Source organism: Perca fluviatilis, chromosome 3, assembly GCF_010015445.1.
Source record: "Perca fluviatilis chromosome 3, GENO_Pfluv_1.0, whole genome shotgun sequence".
In the NCBI taxonomy this organism is placed as follows: domain Eukaryota; kingdom Metazoa; phylum Chordata; class Actinopteri; order Perciformes; family Percidae; genus Perca; species Perca fluviatilis.
In genome coordinates, this window is record NC_053114.1 from 39,620,923 (window position 1) to 39,643,327 (window position 22,405).

The window sequence follows — 22,405 nt, forward strand, 5'->3', positions numbered from 1 at the left end:
GGCTTTAGTTTTCTCTACATTTTTCATTCAACCATTTAGCTTTCTGGTGTGTAATGAGCATCACAGGATCACTAACTTAGCTAAACGAAATTGTGCACATTCAGATGTACAGTTGTCAGTTACATGCTTTGAGTTCCCATCATTTATGTACATAATCCCATAACCTACCATGTGGATGGCTCCCAGCGTGCAGCTGTCAGTCAGAGTTTTGTTTTTAGTTTCTGTCTGTCTGTGAGTCCAGAACAAATGTTTGACTGTCTGATGTTCAGGCCTCTTTCAGCCTGTGATGAAGGGTCAGAGGGCTCTGCTCTGTCACAAGTTATTTTAAGAGGATACTTTCATTGAAGCGTCACCGGTGGACTGTGGCGATGGCGAGATGGGCGGTATTTAAGCCGACCGGGGAGCATTTACTGCCGGACCCAAGCGCACAGGCTTGAATTCAAGGTAAGGACTCTTTTCTGTTTGTAGCTGAGTGGTATATTACTAGTGGTGGAAGAAGTATTCAGGTTCTTTACTTAAGTAAAAGTACTAATACCACACTGTAAAAAAAATACTCTGTACAAGTATGTAAGTATCATCAGGAAAATGTACTCCAAGTATTAAAAGTAAAAGTACTCAATGCGGAAAAATCCTATTTTAGAAACTGGAAACGAGCCAAACTGTTGTGTGTTTAATGGTCTAATCATTTCAGCTGGACTTGTCGGCCTGTATATTGTTGAAAAGTTTATAATAAAACATTTTATTTTAAAAACTATGTTTTGTGTGCAGAAATCTTAATGTGTAAAGTAACTAGTAACTAAAGCTGTCAGATGAATGTAGTGGAGTAAAAAGTACAATATTTCTCTCTGACATGTATTAAAGTAGAAAGTGGCATGAGAAAAAAAGACTAAAGTACCTCAAATTTTTACTTAAGAACAGTACTTGAGTAAATGTACTTAGTTACATTCCACCACTATATATTACAACAGGGGCAATGTGGTTTATTTATGATTACTTAATTTAGTTTTATAGATTAAAGTACATTTATTTTAGCAGATCTTTTGTTTTGCCATGGACCTAAATATCAGGAGTCGGTTCCTTGTGAGATTTCTGATTTGTGTCAAGGAAAATCTGAAATGTCCAGTAGTGTTTGATGGGGAGATGTATCAGTGAAGCCTCTGCTCCTAGAATATCACATACCAGTCCTGTGAGGTGATGGGCAGCCTCTGATAGGAGCAGAAAGTGGAATGTCAGACAGAAGACCAGGCAGGGCAGCACTGCCACTTCTCCAGACTGACCTTAGTGTCAAAGTCAGACGAAAACCATCAAAACTGATTAGGAAATATGAGCAACGCTGTTTAAGAGTTGAGTGGTTGGAGTGTTACGGTAAATACAGGAGACAAAGATACAACCGGTCAAGACATCAATCAATGTTATAGAGTAGGTGCTCGCAATTCAGAGGAATCTAAATTCGCCGTTTGGATTTAAGTTTAACCCTCACTCCATGGACAGATTATGGGACAATGTGCCCCTGGGCACAGACAGGTAAAGGCCCCCCCCCCCCGCCTTCTTGGTGGTGGTCATTTTGTGGTTGTTTTGAGTTCTTTTTTTGCTCATTTTGAATATCTTTGTAGATTTGAATTATTTTTATGGTTGTTTTGTGTCTCTTGGTGATCATTTTGTCTTTGTAGCCTTTTTGAAACTCTTTGTCATCGTTTTCCGTCTCTTTGTAGTCATTTTGCATCTCATGATTTTAAGTGATGCGGCAACATTTTTGCTAATCGAGTCATCTTTCAAATAAGTTTCTGGCAAATATGCCAAACATTCTCGGATTCTAGCTCCTCAAATGTTGAATATTTGCTGTTCTTCTGCTGCTTTATATCATCGTAAACGGATTACTTTGAGTTTTGGCCAGTTGGTCAGACAAAACATTGCATTCTGGGAAATTAAGACTATATCACTTTCTATATTTCACTATATCTAATAATTGAGTAAGTAATTGAGAAAGTAATGAGTTGTCGTCGATGAAAATAGTTGTTAGTTTCAGCCCCAGACTCTTAAAAAAAACATGTTTTTTTGTGTTTTTTCTTTAAGATGCCAAACTGGGGAGGAGGTGCCAAGTGTGCAGCCTGTGAGAAGACGGCGTACCATGCAGAGGAGATCCAGTGCAACGGGAGGAGCTTCCATAAGACTTGTTTCATCTGCAGTGAGCAGACCGCTTCTTTCTTCTCTTCTCTGGTCCGGCAGAGGGAGCGTCATGGTGGCTCAGCAGAATATAGGCCTACTGTAGAGCTGTTGAACAGTGGCCCTCCATGTTTCTGCGTGTCTTATTTGCTCTTAACCACCATGTTGACACCTTTAAACTGACAGAAGAGACACACAACAGCACAGGAGCATTTATCAGTGTTCTCTTCATCTTTTGTGAACTCCGTTTTTGTGGTTTTTATTTCATTTTTTCCCCTTTTTTATTATTATTATTATTTCCCTTTCATTTATTTAATGTATGTCTTATAGCAGGGGTGTCAAACATACATCCCGTGGGCCAGAACCGGGCCACCAAAGGGTGCAATCAGGCGCACTGGATGACCTTACAAAGTGTGAACATTGCAGAGAAGTGATTCATTCCAATTCCAAATTTACTACTTTAATCTCAGAGAATATCAGAGTTCTTTTTCCGTAAATTTACGACTTTAATCTTACAAAAAAAAATTCTCTGAACATTACCCCTCTCTCCCGGGTCCGTAACATTTTTTTTTTTTTTTCCTGGCAAACTCTGTGGCAGATCAAGTTTCTGATCTTTCTGTAGAGGTTTACTGGTCCGGCCCACCTGAGATCAGATTAGGGGTATTTATTTTATTGGTTCATTTGATAGGGTCCATGCATATTTATGAACATTGTTGTATAAAAAAACACCATATAAATATGCCAAAATTATAATAACTACTTTTCATCTGCAGTCCCTAGGCAGGTGACATAGGACTAACATAGAGACAGCCAGCAGTCATACAGCACTCATTCACTATCAATTAAAAAGGTACACATAATGGTGACATATACATTGACAAAACAAACCACATAAAAAAAAATACATGATGACAAAGACATTATTCATCCACCTCTATACTGCATTCAATTTAACAGTGTATTTTTTTTTTTTTTTTTTTTTTTTTTTTTTTTTTTTTTTTTTTTTTTTTTTTTTTTTTTTTTTTTTTTTTTTTTTGTGGCCTTTTTTTTTTTTTTTTTTTTTTTTTTTTTTTTTTTTTTTTTTTTTTTTTTTTTTTTTTTTTTTTTTTTTTTTTTTTTGTTGTTATTTATTTCTCTTTCTTCTCACTTGCTTCCTTTCCAGTCTGTTTTTCTAACTTGCTTTCATCTGTCCTTTTTTCTTATCTTTTTCTTAATTGTATCCTTACTTTCTTTATTCTTCCTTCCTTTTCTCTCTTTTTTCCCCCTCTATTCCTGTTTCTTGCATTCTTCCTATCTTTCTCACTTTGTTCTCCCTCTGTCTCTCTTTTTCTTGCCTCTCATCTCTATACTTGTCACTTCGTCTACTCCTCCTACTGCTGCTCTTTTCTTTTCTCAGTCCAGCCAGCACTGGCCATGTTCTCTCAGCAATCTCCCACACCCAAAATTTGCTTATTGCTTAAAACTTATGAGACATATTTGAGCATGGGACTGGGCATCATATCATATACTAATGGTCTAAGCCTTCCTACACTCTAAACATTCAAAATTTGAATAGGTGCCTAACCAAAACACGTTTACAGATTTATGATTAACAGATATGACACAGTGCTAAGCTGCATGTCTAGGATGATTATTTTCAAATGATTGCTTGTTTCATTATAGTTCAATAACTATTTCGATCACTTGTTCTCTACAACAGGTCCTTTTCTCATGTAACGTGTTCTGGTAATTTAACCCTTGTGTTGTCCTTCGGGTCCCAGTGACCCGAAGGACAACACAAGGATTATGTACTTCCGTTTACTTTGTTGAGAATTGCTCTCTAAACAAGGGTTAATACAGCACCTTAGTTCTTGTTTGTACAGCATTTTGGCCAGCTTAAACTGTGTTTAAATGTGTTCTAGAAATAAACTTTACTTACTTACTTTACAAGAAACAGGGTTTAGAGAGCAATTCTCAACAAAGTAAAGGGAAGTACATAATCCTTGTGTTGTCCTTCGGGTCACTGGGACCCGAAGGACAACACAAGGGTTAATGGCCGCTCTCTGGCTTTGACTGCCCAGCTGAGTTTCCTCTCCTCTTCTTCTGACTTCTAACCAGATCTCCAGGGACACCACCTATAGGTTTACTGTTCTCTGCACAATCACTAACACTCAGCAGCTGGTTGGACGGGAGTCTGTGTGACTGCCGAGTGCTGGATTGTTCCAGTGGGAGCTCTGATGGGCCTCTGCCATCAGCTCAACCAGCCGCTAAGTGTTCATCTTTTCTCAGACAGCCGCATCACACTCCCCTCGCTCCCTACAAATAGAAACACAGGACATCTGACTGTGTGTAATTCCACTGTTGACTGATAAAACTAGCAAAAGGTGGGAGCTTTATTTAACCTCCGATACTCCACCATGACACTCCCCCAGTCTGGAAAAAAACCATAACCATGTCACCCAGCCAGAAAACTGGTTCAAACGTGTAAAACATTTGTTTATTTCACACAGTGAGCTGCAGAAAAGGGCTGGACAGCACCACAGTTGCAGCGCACGAGTCTGAGATTTACTGCAAGTCCTGTTATGGCAAGAAATATGGGCCAAAAGGCTACGGATACGGGCAAGGAGCTGGAGCTCTGAGCTCTGACCCTCCGGGAGATGTTGGCCTGCAGCCTCAAGAGTACGTGTTCACACTGCAGTCAGATACACAAGTCTGGGCTTTCATTAAAGAGTCAATCCACCCAAATCACATATGTCAACATACTGTATTTGCTTACTTATCCCTATAGTGGTATTGAACCATATAGGTAGTTTTATGAGCAGAGAATTTAAGTTGAACCTGTAGAATTTCACCTTCATTAGACCCCTTCACTTTTGGTGATTTGGGTGAACTTAACCTTTAATTGTTGGCATTCAAACTACGGTAGTTCATTTCGCCTTTTCCCAGTGTGAGTAGGATTCCTTTCTGAATACAGCTTCAGAAAAACGTCTATAAACTTTAAAATTGTTTTTTATCTTCTACATTAAAAAGAAAAAAAAACAATACACAGCAAGGTGTAAATATAGCTTTAGTGTCCCATGATGCCTTACTGCTCTTTCAGAGAGATTTCCACTCTGACATGAGTGAAATACTGGAGGTACGAAATTGTAAATAGTCAAAGATAGTGATCATATCAGAATATGTATTTAAAAACCCACAAAAATTAAACTACAGGTAAGAAAGTCAAACACCAGGGCGCCTGGGACGCTCACCAGATAGAGCAGGCGCCAATATATAGAGGTTTACTCCTCGACGCAGCGGCCGCAGGTTCGACTCTGCCCTGCGGCCCTTTGCTGCATGTCATTCCCCATCTCTCTCTCTCTCCTTTCATGTCTTCAGCTGTCCTGTATGAATAAAGGCCTAAAATGACCCAAAAAAAAAAAAAGAAAGTCAAACACCAGTGACCAAGAGGTGTCGTCACACTTTGTCTTTTTGTCTCTAGCTCCAAACTGCGACCAGCTTCTTCAAACTCCAATGGCAGTAAATCTTCCCAGAAGTTTGGATGCTCAGACCGCTGCCCTCGCTGCTCCAAAGCCGTCTACGCAGCAGAGAAGGTGATGGGAGCGGGGAAGGTAAGAAAGCCTCTGAACACCCCACACAGGCGATTTCAGTTATTCTGGCTGATGAGACTCCGCTCAGGTTAAAAGTGGGCCGGAACTTGGATGGGAATTTATTAGATCCCAAATATTTTCTACCAATAAGAATGATAAAGCTGTCATTTGTCCTGCCCTTACAGGAAGTTAGTCAGGAAGATGTCATACACACCCAAACAGTCCTGGGACGAGGGGTAATCAGCCAGTTTAACTGAAAACACCTCTGTGGTTGTTTCAGGGCCTTTAAATCTCTGGCTTTTATTTTAAAGCCTCTGATCACATTAATAAAGCATTCTTTAATGTAAAGTTGTTGCTTTCCTGTTGCACCAGCAGACTGACCGCAATCTGAAGTCAGACCTCTTAGCTCTAAATAATTTTCTCAAACAGCAAAGTGTTTTTAGTGTTGTCAACGGCACTACCAAGGGGTTCCTAAAGCCCAAACAAGAGAAAAAGACATACTTTATTGATCCTCAAGGAAAAATTACATTTGTTGTAACAGTGGCAGAGAATGAGGACCCAAGTGCAGAAACAACACTTACTTTGTGTAGTTGCGGACAGGCAGGCAGAAAAAATACAGCAGAACACTAAACTCCGACAGGAACTCTGTCGCAAAGTAATTCTAGTCAAACAGAGGCTGAAGCAGAGAAGGGCCTGATATACTCCCACAGGCTGACCAGCTGATTGGGTGAGTGCTGATTGCAGGCAGCTGCAAAGACTCTCAGCAAAAATGTTGATGTAGAAAGGGAAAGATTTAAAGACAAAGTGGTAGAAATAGGAAGGGGATGGAGTATCAAGAGATTATTAGAAATAGGAGAAAATCAAACTTAGATGAAAAGGTCATTATGCCATTTTTTACATGAAACAAGATTAACAAATAGAATATGAATAGGTCGTTTTTTATTTAATTTTTTTTCTCTCTCGATAAGAATGTGACACTGTCATGTTGTTGCATACTCCGATGCAGAAGGTGGCGGCATATACCTAAAAGTTGGTCTGTAGCCCGCAGTAGGCCTTTCTCATGGCAGACATGTTGACATGTCATAGTAGGTAAAGCACAGGTGTATTCAAAACCATTACTGATGGCTGCATTCCACTTAGGAGAGGCCCTGGTATTGTTCATGCTGACTCACTGAAATAGCTTACTGGGACACTTGATGGAATTAAGGTTATCAATTTCAGCTGTGCTTTTCCTACTATGACAAGTCAAAATGTCTGCTGTGAAAAAGGTCCATTGTGGCTCAGTCAGTCAGCTCAGGGCTTAATAACAGTCAGCGTGAGAAGAATATCTACCAATGTGACAAGTGGTTTTGTGCAATGTAATACTGTAACATTAACTGAGAAATTTTGACACCATAATTGCACAAAACCAAACCAGAAAAGACCTGAAAACAAACGACCGACAACAGAACAAGATATCTCCACAATTTAGACTAGATTTCCATCTAATGAACTGTGGACATGTAAGGGGCCCATAAACATAAGAACATAAATTCTTGTGACTTTAATGACCATGTGACCTTTCCTCTCAAGATATCATAGATATATACATCTATATATATCTATGGAATTTCCTGCAGCACCAGAGCAATCCCGGAAGTGGAACGTCAAGGATTAATAAATTATAGACTAACATTTGGGGACCTAGGCTGCAATTTAAGCTTTGGACTGTTCTGTTTACGTAAAAGCTAGGTTTAGCTTTATTTTTCTTTATTGTGTGTGTGTGTGTGTGTGTGTGTGTGTGTGTGTGTGCGCAGCCCTGGCATAAAACCTGTTTCCGCTGCGCCCTGTGTGGTAAAAGTCTGGAGTCGACCACAGTGACCGACAAGGATGGAGAGCTTTATTGTAAAGGTAGACACACACACACACACACACACACACACAGTACACACAGTTTGAAAATCAAATCAGAATTGAATTGTTTTCTAATTTTCTCTTCAGTTTGCTACGCCAAAAACTTTGGCCCAAAAGGATTTGGACTGGGGAACGCCGCTATGTTGGAGTAACAACAGTTCTGGTTCACGGTCTCACTGCAGCTGTTCTAATGGAGACTCAGCCTTTTCCTTTACACTGGATCCTGTTTTGTAATACATGATAGACGCCATATTGGGCATCAAGATCATGGGCAGGTAAAATAACAGCAGAGTCAGGCAATGTTTTACAGTCACTGTAATCTTGAAAATGTTGCTTAATACTTATGGTTTGTGAGTACAAAATAAAACTATTTTGTTACCCTAAAATGTATTCTGAATGAAGTTATTGTTTTCATAAAGAAAGGGAAAGAGGAAACAGAGCTTTTACTTACAGTTCATGTAGAAAAGAGCAGCACTATACTCATTATCAGAATAAATGATACTGATGTCAGATAATCCTTTTATTTGTATTACGTATTATATTTGGGATGATTACTACTCGCCCGACCCTGCTTACTGTATTAGTAATACTGTGTGTAAGACAGTCAGCAGTTCCTCATCCTGTTAAAAGTGAATTATTAATAGAATCTTATTTGCATTCATAAATAATCATGTCATATTATATAATAATGTTCAACAATTAGAATAATCAAGACAAGTGATTAACAAACAATGTGTTAATTTTTCCCAGACGTCAACAATTACGTGCGAGCAGCGGTGCACAGCGGGATGGGATTAGATGTTTTTGTCAAACTAATATTAGAGCTGTTATCTCACACTGTTAAATCACAAGAGAAGAGACCACAGGGGGGAAACGTTCAGAGTAACAGTCCCTCCGAAAGAGGACCCCGTTCATTACAGTAGTTTTATTCCTTCAAGTTTAAACCTTTAGACACTGATCACAGCGGCTGCCTTAACAGACTCTGTTTGTATTACATTACACAAGTCATCTGTCTCATTAGCGTCAGGCCTGTTAATAGTGTAACAATGTGGGGCGGCCTCTAGCCCACTGAAGCTGTGAGTGACCACACTCCATGTTGGCCGAGTCCTGCATCCCCATATCTCTCCCTCTTTCGCATCCATCCACTTTCTAATAAAGGGAGAAGTCCCCCGATAGATAGATAGATAGATAATGTGGCAAGAATAAAAATAACGCTACAAACTGAGGCATGATAAACAACCACAGAGTTGAACATCTGGCACAACAAGCCTGACATTTATGAGCCTCACCATAGTGATATTTCCTGATGTATAGTGTTTCCATTATATTGTCCACCCCCACCGCGTATGTAGAGGCCCATGAGTCCACACAGAGCCAGTTAAAAAGACAGGCACAACATTGCTTTATTGAAGTATTATAGTGGTCATTCATTATTAAACACATGCAACTCTTATAAAAGTCGTAAAACCAATTGTTTACACGTACAAAGACCCCCTCCCAGAGCAGATGATAAAAAATAGGCTTGATGTGTTTAAAAAAAAAAAAAAAATCTCAAAACTTCAGTTACAATTTAGGCCTTTAAAAGGTTTAACCTCACCCAAATGAACACAATTGTGATTTTTCATGTCACATACATTGGTCAAGTATAAGGCAGCAGCAGTCTGTACAAAGAGCAACTAAATAAAATGATATCTACACAATGCTTTGTGTGTTTTGATTTTTTTTATAAACTTCTATTATGGTGGTTTCTCTTCACAAGGAGCCAACCTGTTTAAAAAAATAAATAAATACACTGTGCTTTTGGTCCAGAACCACTGTGAAAGTCTGACCGCTGACCCTGAGCGACGGATGGTGGGGAGGGTCAGACCAGGTCGGTGTGTCCGAACACGCGCTGGTCGCGGTCGGGCGGGAACTGCTGCGTCCAGTCGATGATGGCCGGTTTGAAGAGGCCACAGCAACGCATCTGGAAGAAGGACACCAGGTTCCGCACCACGCCCAGACTGCAGAGAGACGGTTCAGGAAGGCACCATCAGTCAGAGTCCATTGATAAATGTACTTTTTCCACATGGCCAGGTACGGATTTACCACTGCCATTAAACCTTTTGTATGTCTAGTATTATCAAAATTATATTTTTGTAATGTTTTTTTTGTGTGCGAATTAATTCTTTTTGGGTTTGCTTGCCCAAACTGCCCCTTGATTGACAAATACAGTATGCAATACATAATGCAAAAGTTGACTAAAAAGAAGACTTTAAAAAAAAAAAAAATCTTAATGCCTTAATTAATCTTTTTTGGAAAAATCCAACATTTAAGGATACCAATTTTCTTTGTGAATGAATAATGGATCGTCAAAAAATAATTTTTCCTTAAAATACAGGGGCCATAAAGTACACCCCTATGTTAAATTCCCATAGAGGCAGGCAGATTTTTCACCATACCTAGAGACTGGCATGGGGTACTTTCCATAAAATCATCTCTCAATGCAAATCAAACCAGCTATTAGGCTAACTGACATAAAACCATGCCAATCTGTAGGTATGGTGAAGGGTATGTGATGATGTGGGGCTATTTTAATTCCAAAAGGTGAAGGGAACTTTATCAGGATGTATAGTATCCTGGATCCATGAAATAACTGGCCTTTAAAAATATAAATCTGCCTGCCTCAATTTAACATGGGGGGTGTGTATACTTATGCCCCTGTATTTTAAAGGAAGAACATTTATTTACGATATATTATTCATTCAAAGAAATTTGATGTCCTTAAAAGGTTGGCTTTTTCCTTTTTTTTTTTTAAATTAAAAAGGCATTAAGATCAATTTCCAAAAGATGATTTTTTTAGTCCTCTTTTTAGTCAACTTTAGCATGGGTTCATAAACTTATGAGCACCACTGTATAGTATTTTGAACTGAACGGATTATATTGAGAGAGTATCAAGAGATGCATTAATGAAAATAAAAAAAATAAAAATCAGGACTTTACCACTGAATATGCACTACTTGAAATTTGAAATGTGTATATTTTTCTCTTTTTCTCAGTGATTTGCTAAATCAACCATGTCCAGCGCTGCTTGCGTGAGCTTTCAATTTTGTCCAATCCTTATACATTTCTGCAAAAATGAATACATTTGAAGACTTGCTTTTTATAATTTTACCAATCACTGCACCTTCATTCACAACCACAGTTACAGCCCAGGAACCGATTTTAAGTCAACACTGAAAAACATTTTGGGTCACACTTTTTCACATAAGCAATTGTTGGGGTTCAATAATCACATCAAAACTATGCAAGTTCCTGAACTGAAACAGAACGGATTGTTCTTTAAGCCAAATGTGTAATTCAACGCAAAACGAAATTTGAACCCGTCTGAAAAGTAGCTTGGTTTCAGGTTACTGAAGTCCTGATACAATCTCAAATTACATCCTTAGGTTTTGTCAAATGTGTACTGAGATATGCTGAGATAAAAAAATAAATTGTAATATGAAAAAATGAGCTACAATTTTCAGCATTTTGCACACCTAGTTGCACATTCACAATTCTGTCGACTTTGAGAACATCAGCTTACACATGTTCAATATGATTTAAGTCCTGATTTCATTTCCATAGAGCCTAAATATCCTGTTTGGCACTGTGCTATTAATAATAAATCAGGGCTTATGTACAAGGCACACGACCTGGACTGAAAAGCATAAAAGGCTCCCCCTGAATCATAACAACAACTCAGCCATTAACTAAATACATTAATGCTCTGACATCAAATACTGATTTAAATACTCGTTTACCAACTGAAAAAAAGCACACGTCATTATAGAGCTGAAATGTGTAAAACCATTATTTTTATAATGTGGAGATGCACCGATAGACCGGCTGGTGACCGCAATTGGCCGGTTTTCACGTGCTCGGCCATGACCAGCAGGTCAGCCTGACATATGCCGATTTCGTGCCGGTCAACGCTACAATTAACTGACAACATAAGTTATACGAGTTAGAGTTCTCAAGGACGCACGCACACACGGACGCCACAGCACGGTCTCTTCTTCCTTTCTCTCAACCTTTCCGCCGTGTGTGGCGTGTACCCGCTCGCGGTGTGAAGCGCGTGTCGGCGCTATTCTCGCACATGTAGGGAACCTGGTGAATTAACCTGCCACATGTCAGCTGTTTGGAAATTCTTCAGCGTGTGTGCAGAAGATAACAAGTTTGCAATATGCAACACCTGCAAGGAGACAGTAGGGCGTGGAGGGACGACACCAGAAACCAAAATCACATTTCTTTTATTAGTGCGATATTGGATGTGAAAAGAAGGAAATGGTTCTAACATTGCACTTTAGATGTGTGTGAATTTCCCACACCAGGAGTAATTTATATAGTTCTATTTTATAATGAACCATTATCTGTTCAAAAAAATGTTCTATGTTCTGTGCAAAATGTTCTATTAAAGAAAAGAAAAATAAATATTTATGTGTCCTGTAAAGTGGTTTGAAAAAATGAAATCGGAATCGGCTAAAAATCGGTATCAGCTGGCCTAACTCAAAGAAAATCAGAAATCGGCCTAGAAAGTTGTTATCGGTGCATCTCTATTTTTTAGTAGGGCTGCCCCCTCTTAGGTGATTTGTCGTCTAATTCAGTCTTGAGTGGATAAGTAATTTTTTACGCTATTACATGCTGAATGATTATTTCAAAGAAACTTATGAGTACATCTCTGGTAAACCCTAGATTAAAAGTCGTGCTTTTGCGTGATTCTTTGCGGAGAAATTCAGTTTTACTGCTGTTAAATTGGACTGTATTTATATTGGGCTTTTCTAGTCTTAATGACCACTCAAGTTTATTTATTTGTTGGTGCAAATATTCAAAATTAGTACACTAACTAATCAACTCACTTGTATGGATTCTGTCTGAGGGAGACGGATTGTCGGAGTTTCCTCTGGTGGAGCGTCAGGGTCGTCCGCTCTGCTGTGGTCAGTCCCAGGAAGGCAATCTGCTCCGACACAAAGAACAAACATCAATCTCATAGATCTAGAAGGCGCTCATTGGGTGTAGAAACACAGCAGGTCAGTGGACCTTGAACAAGAGGACATGTCGTGCACTGGCTCAACAGGTTTGGCCTCCTTGCAACTTTGAATTCGACTCTAAGGACCGGGCTACCCTGCATATCTCTACCTGCGTGTGCTGGCTACCTCGCTGAACAAATGTGGTGTAGCGTTGCTGCCAGTCCCTTTGTCTACATTCAATTTGCCTTTTATAATGGTCATCAAATATATAATAAAAACCTTGTGTGGTCAGAAACAGAAAGTGTTGAGTTAAGAATTAATATTTAGATTTTTTTGTTCTCATTGTCTGGGACATATTCTACAATTATAGACATTAAAACAGTAGTGAAAGGTGTAATTGTGCTGCTATGATGTCACTATGACTAGCAAAAGATAATTTTCACTGTCCATTTTTGCTGAGAACCGCAACCGCCAAGGCGGAAACAATGGGCGACACGCAGAATCTCTGGATAAGCTGCAGCCGAGCCATGCCTGAGCTGCGCTGTTGATGCAGGCTGTGTGGCTGGTCTAACCTGTTAATATGGGTGTGTGTGTGTGTGTGTGTATATATATTTCATATTTTTATGCAATTTGAATATTAAGGTATTATGTTATTTTACATTAGCAATTTTAAAGGCATTTATAAGAAATCAATTGGTGGCAAATTGAATCTATGAAGGCAGATGATTCTCTTCATTTTGAGTCCGGTTTTTAAGACAAGAGAACTCCGTTCATAGGATCTTTGAGCGCTGTAGAAAGTTGTTAACAGCCAGTCACCTGGTAGAGCTGCAGCAGTAGGATCAAGCCGGACCAGCAGGTGTGATAGAAGGCCAGAAAGAAGACGCCGAGCAGCCATGGGGAGCAGCTCACCAGGGCCGAGACGACGCCCCACAGGCCCTGCTCCTCATAATGCAGCACGCAGTGAGTCGACCAGTCTGGAAAGAATAAACGCAGCACAGGCATGGGTATCCAGTGTAAATGTAAAAACTGATACAGATACTGTCAAGGTCCAAAATAAGCAACATCTACCAGCCAAATGCTGGTAAAATATGCAAGTGGCTTGTAGATTTGCTTCACTCACCAGCCAAAAAAACAATGGTTATCTATTGAGTGGATGGTAACATTCACTAGCCATTTGGCTGGTGGACAAAAAAAAAAAAAAAAAAAAAGAAAAATAAAAAGTTAATTTTGGACCCTAGATACTGTTTTTAATGAATGTCGATTCACTCACATGTGAGGCAACCGTAGAACATCCAGGCTCCCATCAGCACGAGGGAGAGCAGAAAGAGAACAAAGTAGTGGTGGTTCCTCGCACCTAGAACACAACAAATATGTGCGATGAGAGATCGTCTTCAACTTTGTACCAAGAGCCTGGGTCTGTCTGAGATTTCTTCCTAAAAAGGGGAGCTTTTCCTCGCCACGGTCACACTAAATGCTTGCTCTCGGGGGAATTACTGAATTGTTGAGTCTTTGTAAATTATAGAGTGTGGTCTAGACCTACCTACCTCTTGTTATAATTTGATACTATAAATAAAACGGAATTAACATGAACACAATTTATCCTTGACACGCTAAACCCATATGTATACGTTAAGAAAAGTACTTGCCCTGAAATAATGATAATAACACTTAAATTAGCAGAATGTTTTAAAAACATAAGTACAGATTTTCATCAATTCTACTATTGGACAAGAATACATTATTTTTTATTATTAAAGATTTTTAAGATTATGAAACAGGGAAATTTGTCAATTTTCCTTATTTTCTCACAAACTACCTAATTTAAAATAATCCGAAACGGGGCGGCCTCTAGCTCACCCAGTGAGAGCGTTCGCCCTTAGCTACTAGATTAACCCTTGTGTTGTCTTCCCGTCAACTTTGGAAAAAGATTTTTTCCCAACGTTTTTGACGCCTTTTTTCACAGTTTGTTTTTTCCAACGTTTTAAAAATTGTAAAAATGTTTCTTCTACACATTTTCAGCGCTTATTTCTACGTCCCATATTTTATGATATAAAACTAACATTGAAAACGGGTCAATTTGACCCGAAGTCAACACAAAAGGTTAACACATGTAGAAACACATTCTTGTATTTTCTGGCAGCTGCAATCACTGGTTACTTGTTACAATCTGTCGTACCGATGCAGCCGTTGGTCCAGATGGAGTGGTGGTCCTGCTTTGCCACACAGGCGTCACAGTGGAAGCAGTGGTTTGTTCTCATTGGTTTCTTTATCTGTGAACGAGGCAATGTAAACCACTAGGTTGTCACGGTTTGTGTTGATAGAACAGCGTTGTAAAAAGGGAAGGCGTTGCGTTCAGAACCTCACCATGCAGGAAGTGCAGAACACTCTGGGGTCCAGACAGCCGGCTTCAGCCAACACCAACACGTTCTGACAACATAAACACAACTCCGCTCATTTGTGCACAAAACATCTACATGTAAGATGATAGTATTCAGCGTTTTAACTTTTAAATGGCCCTCCCAACCATTTTCTTCTCTTCTTCGGTTGCCTTGACGAAGCCCGGGTCGGTCCTGCAGGTGCGAAAGTAGTAGTATAGCAGAGCGGTGGTGTTCAGAGTGAACAAGACCTGAACTGTGGCGCTGGGCCCATGTGGGGTCAAAGGTCAAGAAACTCTTCATTCATCAGTTTGAAAAAAAAGGATTACATTTAACTGAATTCAGCTGCTGAGTTTATAAGCTCAGTGAAAACTTTAATTTACTGGTTTAAATCCAGCAAAGTTCACTCAGCAGACTTCCTACATTTCCCAGAATTAGATAGATAGATAGATAGATAGATAGATAGATAGATACTGTTGGAAAAATGGAACTCTGGTCTTTTTTTTATCCTGTGAATGTTAAAATAAATAAATAAATAAAATAAAAATCTTTTCTTCCATGTCAGGCAACTTTTTTTGCCGTTAAAATCCACTGAAACTCCTGCTAATGTGTGTCTGACCCAGTCCTCTAGATGTAAGAGGAACGCCCACCCTACGATGAAACAAACATCCCAAAATAGCTGACTTGTAACCGTTTTAAGTTTGTGGTTTCCTTCGAATAAAGGATATCTGGCAAGAACCAGAGGAACCAGGTGACGAGCATCCAGAACACGGAAGCCATCAGAGATGTAGCTGGTAGGAGAGTCTGAAAGGATGGACTTGGGAAATTCCTGTTTAGACACAAATATTTCTTATTAAAATGACAAACAACTTGATTTTGTAAAACATGCTGATGGAGTACATGAGCACTGGAGCAAAATGTGTTTTTTTCCCCCCTCCATTTACATTACACTCCGAACAGTCAAGAGAACAGCCGTGTCCTCACCTTGAGGTCAGATTGATCACACCTATCACACAGGCCAGCAGGATCCCTTTGAGCAACCAGGACTCGGAGTTCATATCAACTATGGCGCCCACACTTCCAAACATGGCAGTGCAGAGCAAAAACTGCAGAAAGACCTGCAAAATGCAAACCGGATGGTGTTACAGGAGATTTGATGACCAGATGTTTTAGGTTTGTAATTTGAGAGGTTATGTGTGTGCCCTTTAGTATCGGTTTACCCTGTATCTGTTGACGAACCGCAGGCAGCGCGAGTTGGAGCGAATCCTCTCCTGTTTGACGTGGTTGAGCATGTGGATGAGCAGCGGGCTGTGCACCTGATGGGCCAAGTCGATGGGCGTGTGACCCTGAAGAAGAAGCATTAGAAACACCACAAAGGCATGCATCATTATTGCTTCAATTCAATGTAGGACTGGGCGATATGGAGAAAATCAAATATCACGATATTGGTGACCAAATACCTCGATGTTGATACAGCAATGATATTGTAGTGTTGACTATTTGTGCTTTCACAAAATATTTACACAATGAGATTTTTGATAAATAATCCTCAGTAATGTGGATATAATAACTAAGTGGGTAAAGGCAAATAATAGTTACAACAGTCTGGTAAGTTCAGAAAATGACACCACTCTACTGTAGTGCAGCCTTTAAAACCAGGAAAAGACAATGCTTATGCCATATCACGATATTCAAAAATCTAAGACAATATCTAGTCTCATATCATGATAGATATATTGCCCAGCTCTAAGTCAATGTGTAAGTTCATAAGAGTTTATAATTGTTCAGTTTTTAAACTAACTGTTCACACTGCGAGTGCACAAGACGTCTCCTACTTCCCTGCAAAGCCCCTTTTCAGTGTACGTGCACCCCTGGATGTTCCAAGTTTCCACATCACACTCATTTAAGTTTAACCACGATTGAGACCAAATTAGTTGCGACACGTGTTGAACTCCGATTTAAGGAACTTTAGCAGATCAATGTCAAAACAGCATTTTAGTGTCATACCCTGTATTTAAATTAAAAGTAGAAGACTAAGAATCCCTATAGGTCTTTAACATTTTTACACTGGCAAAAAAGTGCTAAATGGATTCACTGTTGATGCCAGATGGTCACACAAGTCACTGCATCCATTATTTCTCAGCTTGCTAAACGTCCAGATTTTCTTTGGTCATTTAGCGCTGAGAGAAATAAGTTTCTGACTAGTGGCATTTGTTACTGGCAGTGTGACAGCAGCCTGAAACTTACGTTGAGGTTTTCTGCGTCGATACTGGCCCCGGCCTCCAGCAGGATGTGGGCCGCGTCTACGTTTCCTGCCAGCACGGCGCAGTGCAGCGGAGTGTTCCTGTTCACTTTGTCCACAGCACTCACAGAAGCGTTATTTTTGATTAAGAAATTTGTGGGTTCAGGCCTAGGACAGAAGAACATGTGCGGTTTATTTATTTATTTTTAACAACCTCTCTAGATCAAGAGGTCACGAAATAACTAAGACTACAGACTAACAAACTCCTCTCTGGACTATTCAAAAGTTGTGGTGTGCGTTTTTACATCTGAAGAACTATTTCTTATATTTTTGCTACTTGTTTTTTATTTTATTTCAGCCTCCATTCACTGTTCCACTAGTCAATATTTGGGTATGCACATACAGACTTGAAACCAGTGGGGTTAAAAGTATATCTGTAAAGGATTAGGATGCTTACCCTATAATCTTTTGGGCTGCTAACATCAGTGGTGTCTGTCCATTGCAGTCAGGTCCTTCAACTTCCTGGAGGCAACGAAGCGATGAGAGGATTACCAAACAGACAAGGAAAAAAGAAAAGAAAAAGAAACTTGCACCAGGTGAAAAAGACCTCTAATAAGACAAAACAAATAGGTGTTACGGTGTGTGTGTGTGTGTGTGTGTGTGTGTGTGTGTGGAGTCTGACCTGTCCCTTAGCCATAAGATAAGCTGCTATGGCCATGTGCTGGAAGAGGATGGCGAGGTGCAGAGCGTGGTAACCTTCTCCGTCTGCGATGGAGGGATCCGCTCCGTATCTCATCAGCTGGATCACCATGGGGAGGTGGCCCTGCCTCATCATTGAAAAAACCCACAGACAGCTTTATGGAGGAAGCCATTAACTAACTACGTTTCTAAACAAAACACATCAAACAACACCTCCCCCGTGCAGAAAGCACTTTGGCCAAACAGAAACAAAATGCATCATTTAATCTCAGTTGGTGCAGTTGTGATGCAGTTATGCGTTCCTTTTAACTACACACTACCCGAAGACCAGAATCTCCCCCAGTTCTGTCGAAATGTGACCTTTGGTGTCGAATAAAAAAATAAAAACACACAATAAAGTGCATATGCAAACCAAAGCAAAAGTGGGTAGAGCAGGCACACATATACTGAGAGGTTTATGCCTCGACGCAGAGGTCCAGGTTTAGAGTCCGACCTGTGACGATTTCCTGCATGTCTTCCCCGCCCACCACCCCTTCTCACCTAACTGTCCTGTCAAATTAAAAAGACTGAAAAGCCCCCAAAAATAATCTTTAAAAAAAAAAAAAAAAAGTTTTGTCATCATTACTTACAATTCCTTAACTCCTGGGGGGTGACAGAAACTACGCACTATAGCTTTAATAGAAGCCTAAAGCTGCTGACAATAACAATAAAAGGGAGTTTTTGTTTTTTAACATCCCTTTGACACATAAATGATATGTAAACAATTGAACCAGGACAATTAATAAAATCTAGAATTTAAAAAAAAAAAAAAAAAAAAAAAAAACGAATCCCGTTATGGTCAGTCACCTTATGGCCCAGTGAAGAGGAGTAGAGTTCAGGTCTCCTCCAAGCTGGTCAACGATCGCCCCGTTAGAAATATAATACCTGTCAGGGAAGATACAGAGAGCAGATCAGTGTCAAAACAAAAAGTCTGGGTCAACAGTTCAGAACATTTAAATTTGGAACGGGTGGTATTTCAGTTCAGTTGTCTCCTTTCTTTCCTGGATGGCTTTTTGTGAAGCCGTTTATTACTGCTCAAAGCACTGTGCTTCATCGCAGACGCTTCTGACACGGGAAATAAAATACACAAAGTCCCCGAGGAAGGACCGTACTGAGGCGGATTCTTTTCAATATTATGTTCAACTGACAGCAGCAAAAACATCCATTTACAAATGTAAATGGATGTTTGTGACTGAATTTATTCTAATGTAATTATGTTATTTATGTGAACATACAGAAGAGTGAGTTTGACTCGAAAACAGCCAATATGATACTAAATAATTCATTTCAATACATTTTTTATATAATGGCCCCATATGCCTGGAACAATCTGCATCTCATTTACTTGAGCATACTACAGTACAATGTTTTTCTAGACCGGGTAAACCCAGCCTGATCTACCAGCGATTTGATTTCTCCCTGCAGCTCAGGCTGGAAAATCTGTACGTTTATCTATCCTTCTTCCGTTACAAATTTGCGGGAACCAATCACAAACTGGCTTATCTACCTGGCGCACTATTGGCGGGTTTAACACGGTGACGATAGAGAAGCAACCAAGCAGCTTCTTCTTTACATTCATCAACATGGTGGCCACCGAAGCGCAGCAACCCATTGATGCCGCTGTCGCCGCTACGTCACCCGGATCGTTGGTCTGATTGGTTGAAGGACTATCCAATTGTGTACAGAGTCATTTGAACTATGCCCGTTGATCACGCCTCTAGTGCAGTAGAAACTACAGAGCCGACTCCCCAGACTAAAAGATAGAGCTTGGTCTGGTGATAGCCAGACTAATGCTTTTCCCTAATTTCACTCAAACTAAGCAAGTGACACAGGGCTACTTCTCAGATCAGACAGCCTCTGTGTCTGGACAAATATGATACAGGGAAACGTTTATATGTTTGCATAAACATATTTTTCATGTCTCTGGTAAATCCGTTGTAATGAGAGAGAATTATATCTGCAGCTCTTAAGCGTGATTTATGGTTCTGGGGAGGCTCAACGCAGAGCCTGAAGTTTATACTTGTGCATTGGTGTGTGCGTTGAGCCGTGTGTGTGTGTGTGTCGTTGATTAGTTTTGGAGCGAGTAGCGACTCTAGAGTCCTAGTGAGAGAAACAAAGTGTCTCCCCTGTTCTTTCTGACCACGGTGGGAAAGCTGGAGCAGGAAAAATTAACCCTCTCCTTGATTTCATGTTGTTTATGGAGAAGGAGAACCAGGAAATGAGTCGGGGGAAATGCAACGCTACCAAGCCACGATGTGCGTAGCCGCGACGTGCTGTTAAATTTTTCGAGAGCTGCACGCCAGGCTACGGCGTAGGTCCGTGTCTCCACGTACCTACGTACGTAGCCACGGCATAGATTTTACACAGAATTATAAATCACGCTTTACTTGACCAGCTCGGAGCGGCTGTTGATGGCCGCCCAGTGCAGCAGAGTGACGTTCTCTTTGTCCGGCTGCCTGACGTCGTATCCTGCTTCCACCAGCTCCTTGCAGCGCTCAAGGATGCCGAACCTGAGGGGGATCACACAGAGAAAGACATTTTATTAACACACCAATAATAATAATAATAATAACAATAATAACAACAACAACAACAACACTAATACTTTACATTGCACAGTGCTCCACAATTATAAAACAAATAAAGAAAATACAGAACCCTGAATAAAATTAAACAAAACTACTACTAATTACTACTACGGCTACTAGGCCTGTCACGATAACAAATTTTGCTGGACGATAAATTGTCCCAGAAATTATTGCGATAAACGATAATATTGTCATCGAGAGCCATTTGCATCTAATATAATGATAATGGCATAATAATACAGGTACACCTTTTCAAAGATCAATACACTTTTATTTCTAAAGAATATTTAACACTGGAACTGGAAGACATTTTAAATATCCACAATATGTCTTTGATCTCCTTTAGTATGTCGTCTTTCAGCGCTGATGTACAGTTTTAAAAAAATTTAATTAGATAAAGTAAATTGTTTGTATTGCTATCTGCCACATGGCGGAGTAAATGTACCAAAATAGTTTTGTTTTTCAGTCTTCATTTTGGCGAAGGTACGGCTTCTGCTCATCTTCAGGCCGGGGACGGACGGGACACACACACACACACACACACACACACACACACACACACACACACACACACACACACACACACACACACACACACACACACACACACACACACACACAACACACACACACACACACACACACACACACACACACACACACACACAATGTTCTGTGCATTGTCGGACACATGCAGCCACTTTCCTGAAACCGCTTATCGAGACTGACGAGTCCACAGCGGCGTGTATGTCCGGAACCGCCGCTCCACCGCCTCCACCTGCAGGTTGTCAGCTGTGTGGTTTGAAATGAAAGGGAGAAAACGGACGAGTAACACGGGTGATATCGCTCATATACTTTCTTTTGACGGCGTTAACTGCAAAGTGCTGCGGAAACCCTGCTCTAACTCTCAACTAGCGTTTGTCTGTCTCTGTCTCTCTCTCCGCCTGGAGTCCCGCCCCACGAAGACCATGCGACTGACAAGAGGGTTCACTCCTCGTTACGCTAAGGAACCGAGTGGTCCTCCAGTCTCTTTGGTAGAGAGAGACGAGGAAAACAAACAAGCATGCAAATGGAAATTATCGCGGCCGGAAAAATTATCGAGCTAATTTTTTTTATCATGCGATAACTCGGATTTATTGACTATCGCGACAGGCCTAACGACTACTAAATAAAACTACTACTAATTATAACCCATTTTCAACTAAAAGCCACTTGATAGACAAAGTCAACTGTGAGTAGATCGTAGAACATTAAGTTTATTTAATCATAGCTTCAGGCTGTGGTAAAAGATATCCGCAGCACGCGTACACATGGTTTCCACAATACTGGCTGACGGTTAGATGAATAGACAGACAGGATTCTTTTCTTTTAATCGCCCGTCTAACAAGAAGAGTGACCTTCGTTCTGCTGCATTTCAACTCACTGATCAGTTAGCAAACGCAGCAGCACTTCAGTTTGCTGTGCACTAATCTCACCTAAAGCACGCTGACAGGTTTGTGCAGCCTCACCTTTTACTGTTTTATTTCTAGATTGCTTTCAAACTGGACAAAAAAAAAAAAAACAGACTAGCAGTCACTCTCTGACTGCTAGTTAAACACTCTGAGCTCTGAAAGCCGCTGCACAGTCCTTACGTTTTATTGCGCAACTCCTGCACAAATACATAGATTAAATACTTGTCAACGCCTGCATTTCATAGTGAAGAAACAAGGTGTGTAGTTACTTCTGTGCTCCATAGTTTTAAGATAAAATCTCATATCTTCCTAGAGTAATAATCAGAATTATCATATTTTCCTTACCATTTCAGAACAAAAACATATGCATAAAATTGAAGAGAGGTATTTTTTTCTGGACA

At 40.1% G+C, this 22,405-nt stretch overlaps 2 protein-coding genes across 2 annotated transcripts in view; one reads left to right on the forward strand and one right to left on the reverse strand.

The window, feature by feature from the left end:
* Positions 1-363: 363 nt before the first annotated feature.
* Positions 364-8,011, forward strand: csrp3 (cysteine and glycine-rich protein 3 (cardiac LIM protein)). Its single transcript, XM_039795186.1, has 6 exons — positions 364-444; positions 2,074-2,185; positions 4,653-4,821; positions 5,624-5,753; positions 7,529-7,622; positions 7,713-8,011. The coding sequence occupies exons 2-6, from the start codon at positions 2,074-2,076 to the stop codon at positions 7,775-7,777; spliced, it is 570 nt and encodes a 189-aa protein (XP_039651120.1). The 5' UTR covers positions 364-444; the 3' UTR covers positions 7,778-8,011.
* A 988-nt stretch (positions 8,012-8,999) lies between these two features.
* The window catches only part of zdhhc13 (zinc finger DHHC-type palmitoyltransferase 13), a 16,985-nt gene continuing 3,579 nt past the window's right edge, over positions 9,000-22,405 (reverse strand). Inside the window, exons 3-17 of the mRNA XM_039795184.1 lie at positions 20,353-20,475; positions 18,773-18,850; positions 17,910-18,054; positions 17,685-17,749; positions 17,233-17,395; positions 16,206-16,331; positions 15,970-16,103; positions 15,714-15,814; positions 15,135-15,259; positions 14,975-15,037; positions 14,787-14,880; positions 13,881-13,964; positions 13,427-13,584; positions 12,500-12,597; positions 9,000-9,625 (exon numbers count right to left, since the gene is read on the reverse strand). Of these exons, the coding sequence (XP_039651118.1) occupies positions 9,487-9,625; positions 12,500-12,597; positions 13,427-13,584; positions 13,881-13,964; positions 14,787-14,880; positions 14,975-15,037; positions 15,135-15,259; positions 15,714-15,814; positions 15,970-16,103; positions 16,206-16,331; positions 17,233-17,395; positions 17,685-17,749; positions 17,910-18,054; positions 18,773-18,850; positions 20,353-20,475 (1,696 nt within the window). The 3' untranslated portion in view covers positions 9,000-9,486. The remainder of the gene's footprint in view (positions 9,626-12,499; positions 12,598-13,426; positions 13,585-13,880; positions 13,965-14,786; positions 14,881-14,974; positions 15,038-15,134; positions 15,260-15,713; positions 15,815-15,969; positions 16,104-16,205; positions 16,332-17,232; positions 17,396-17,684; positions 17,750-17,909; positions 18,055-18,772; positions 18,851-20,352; positions 20,476-22,405) is intronic.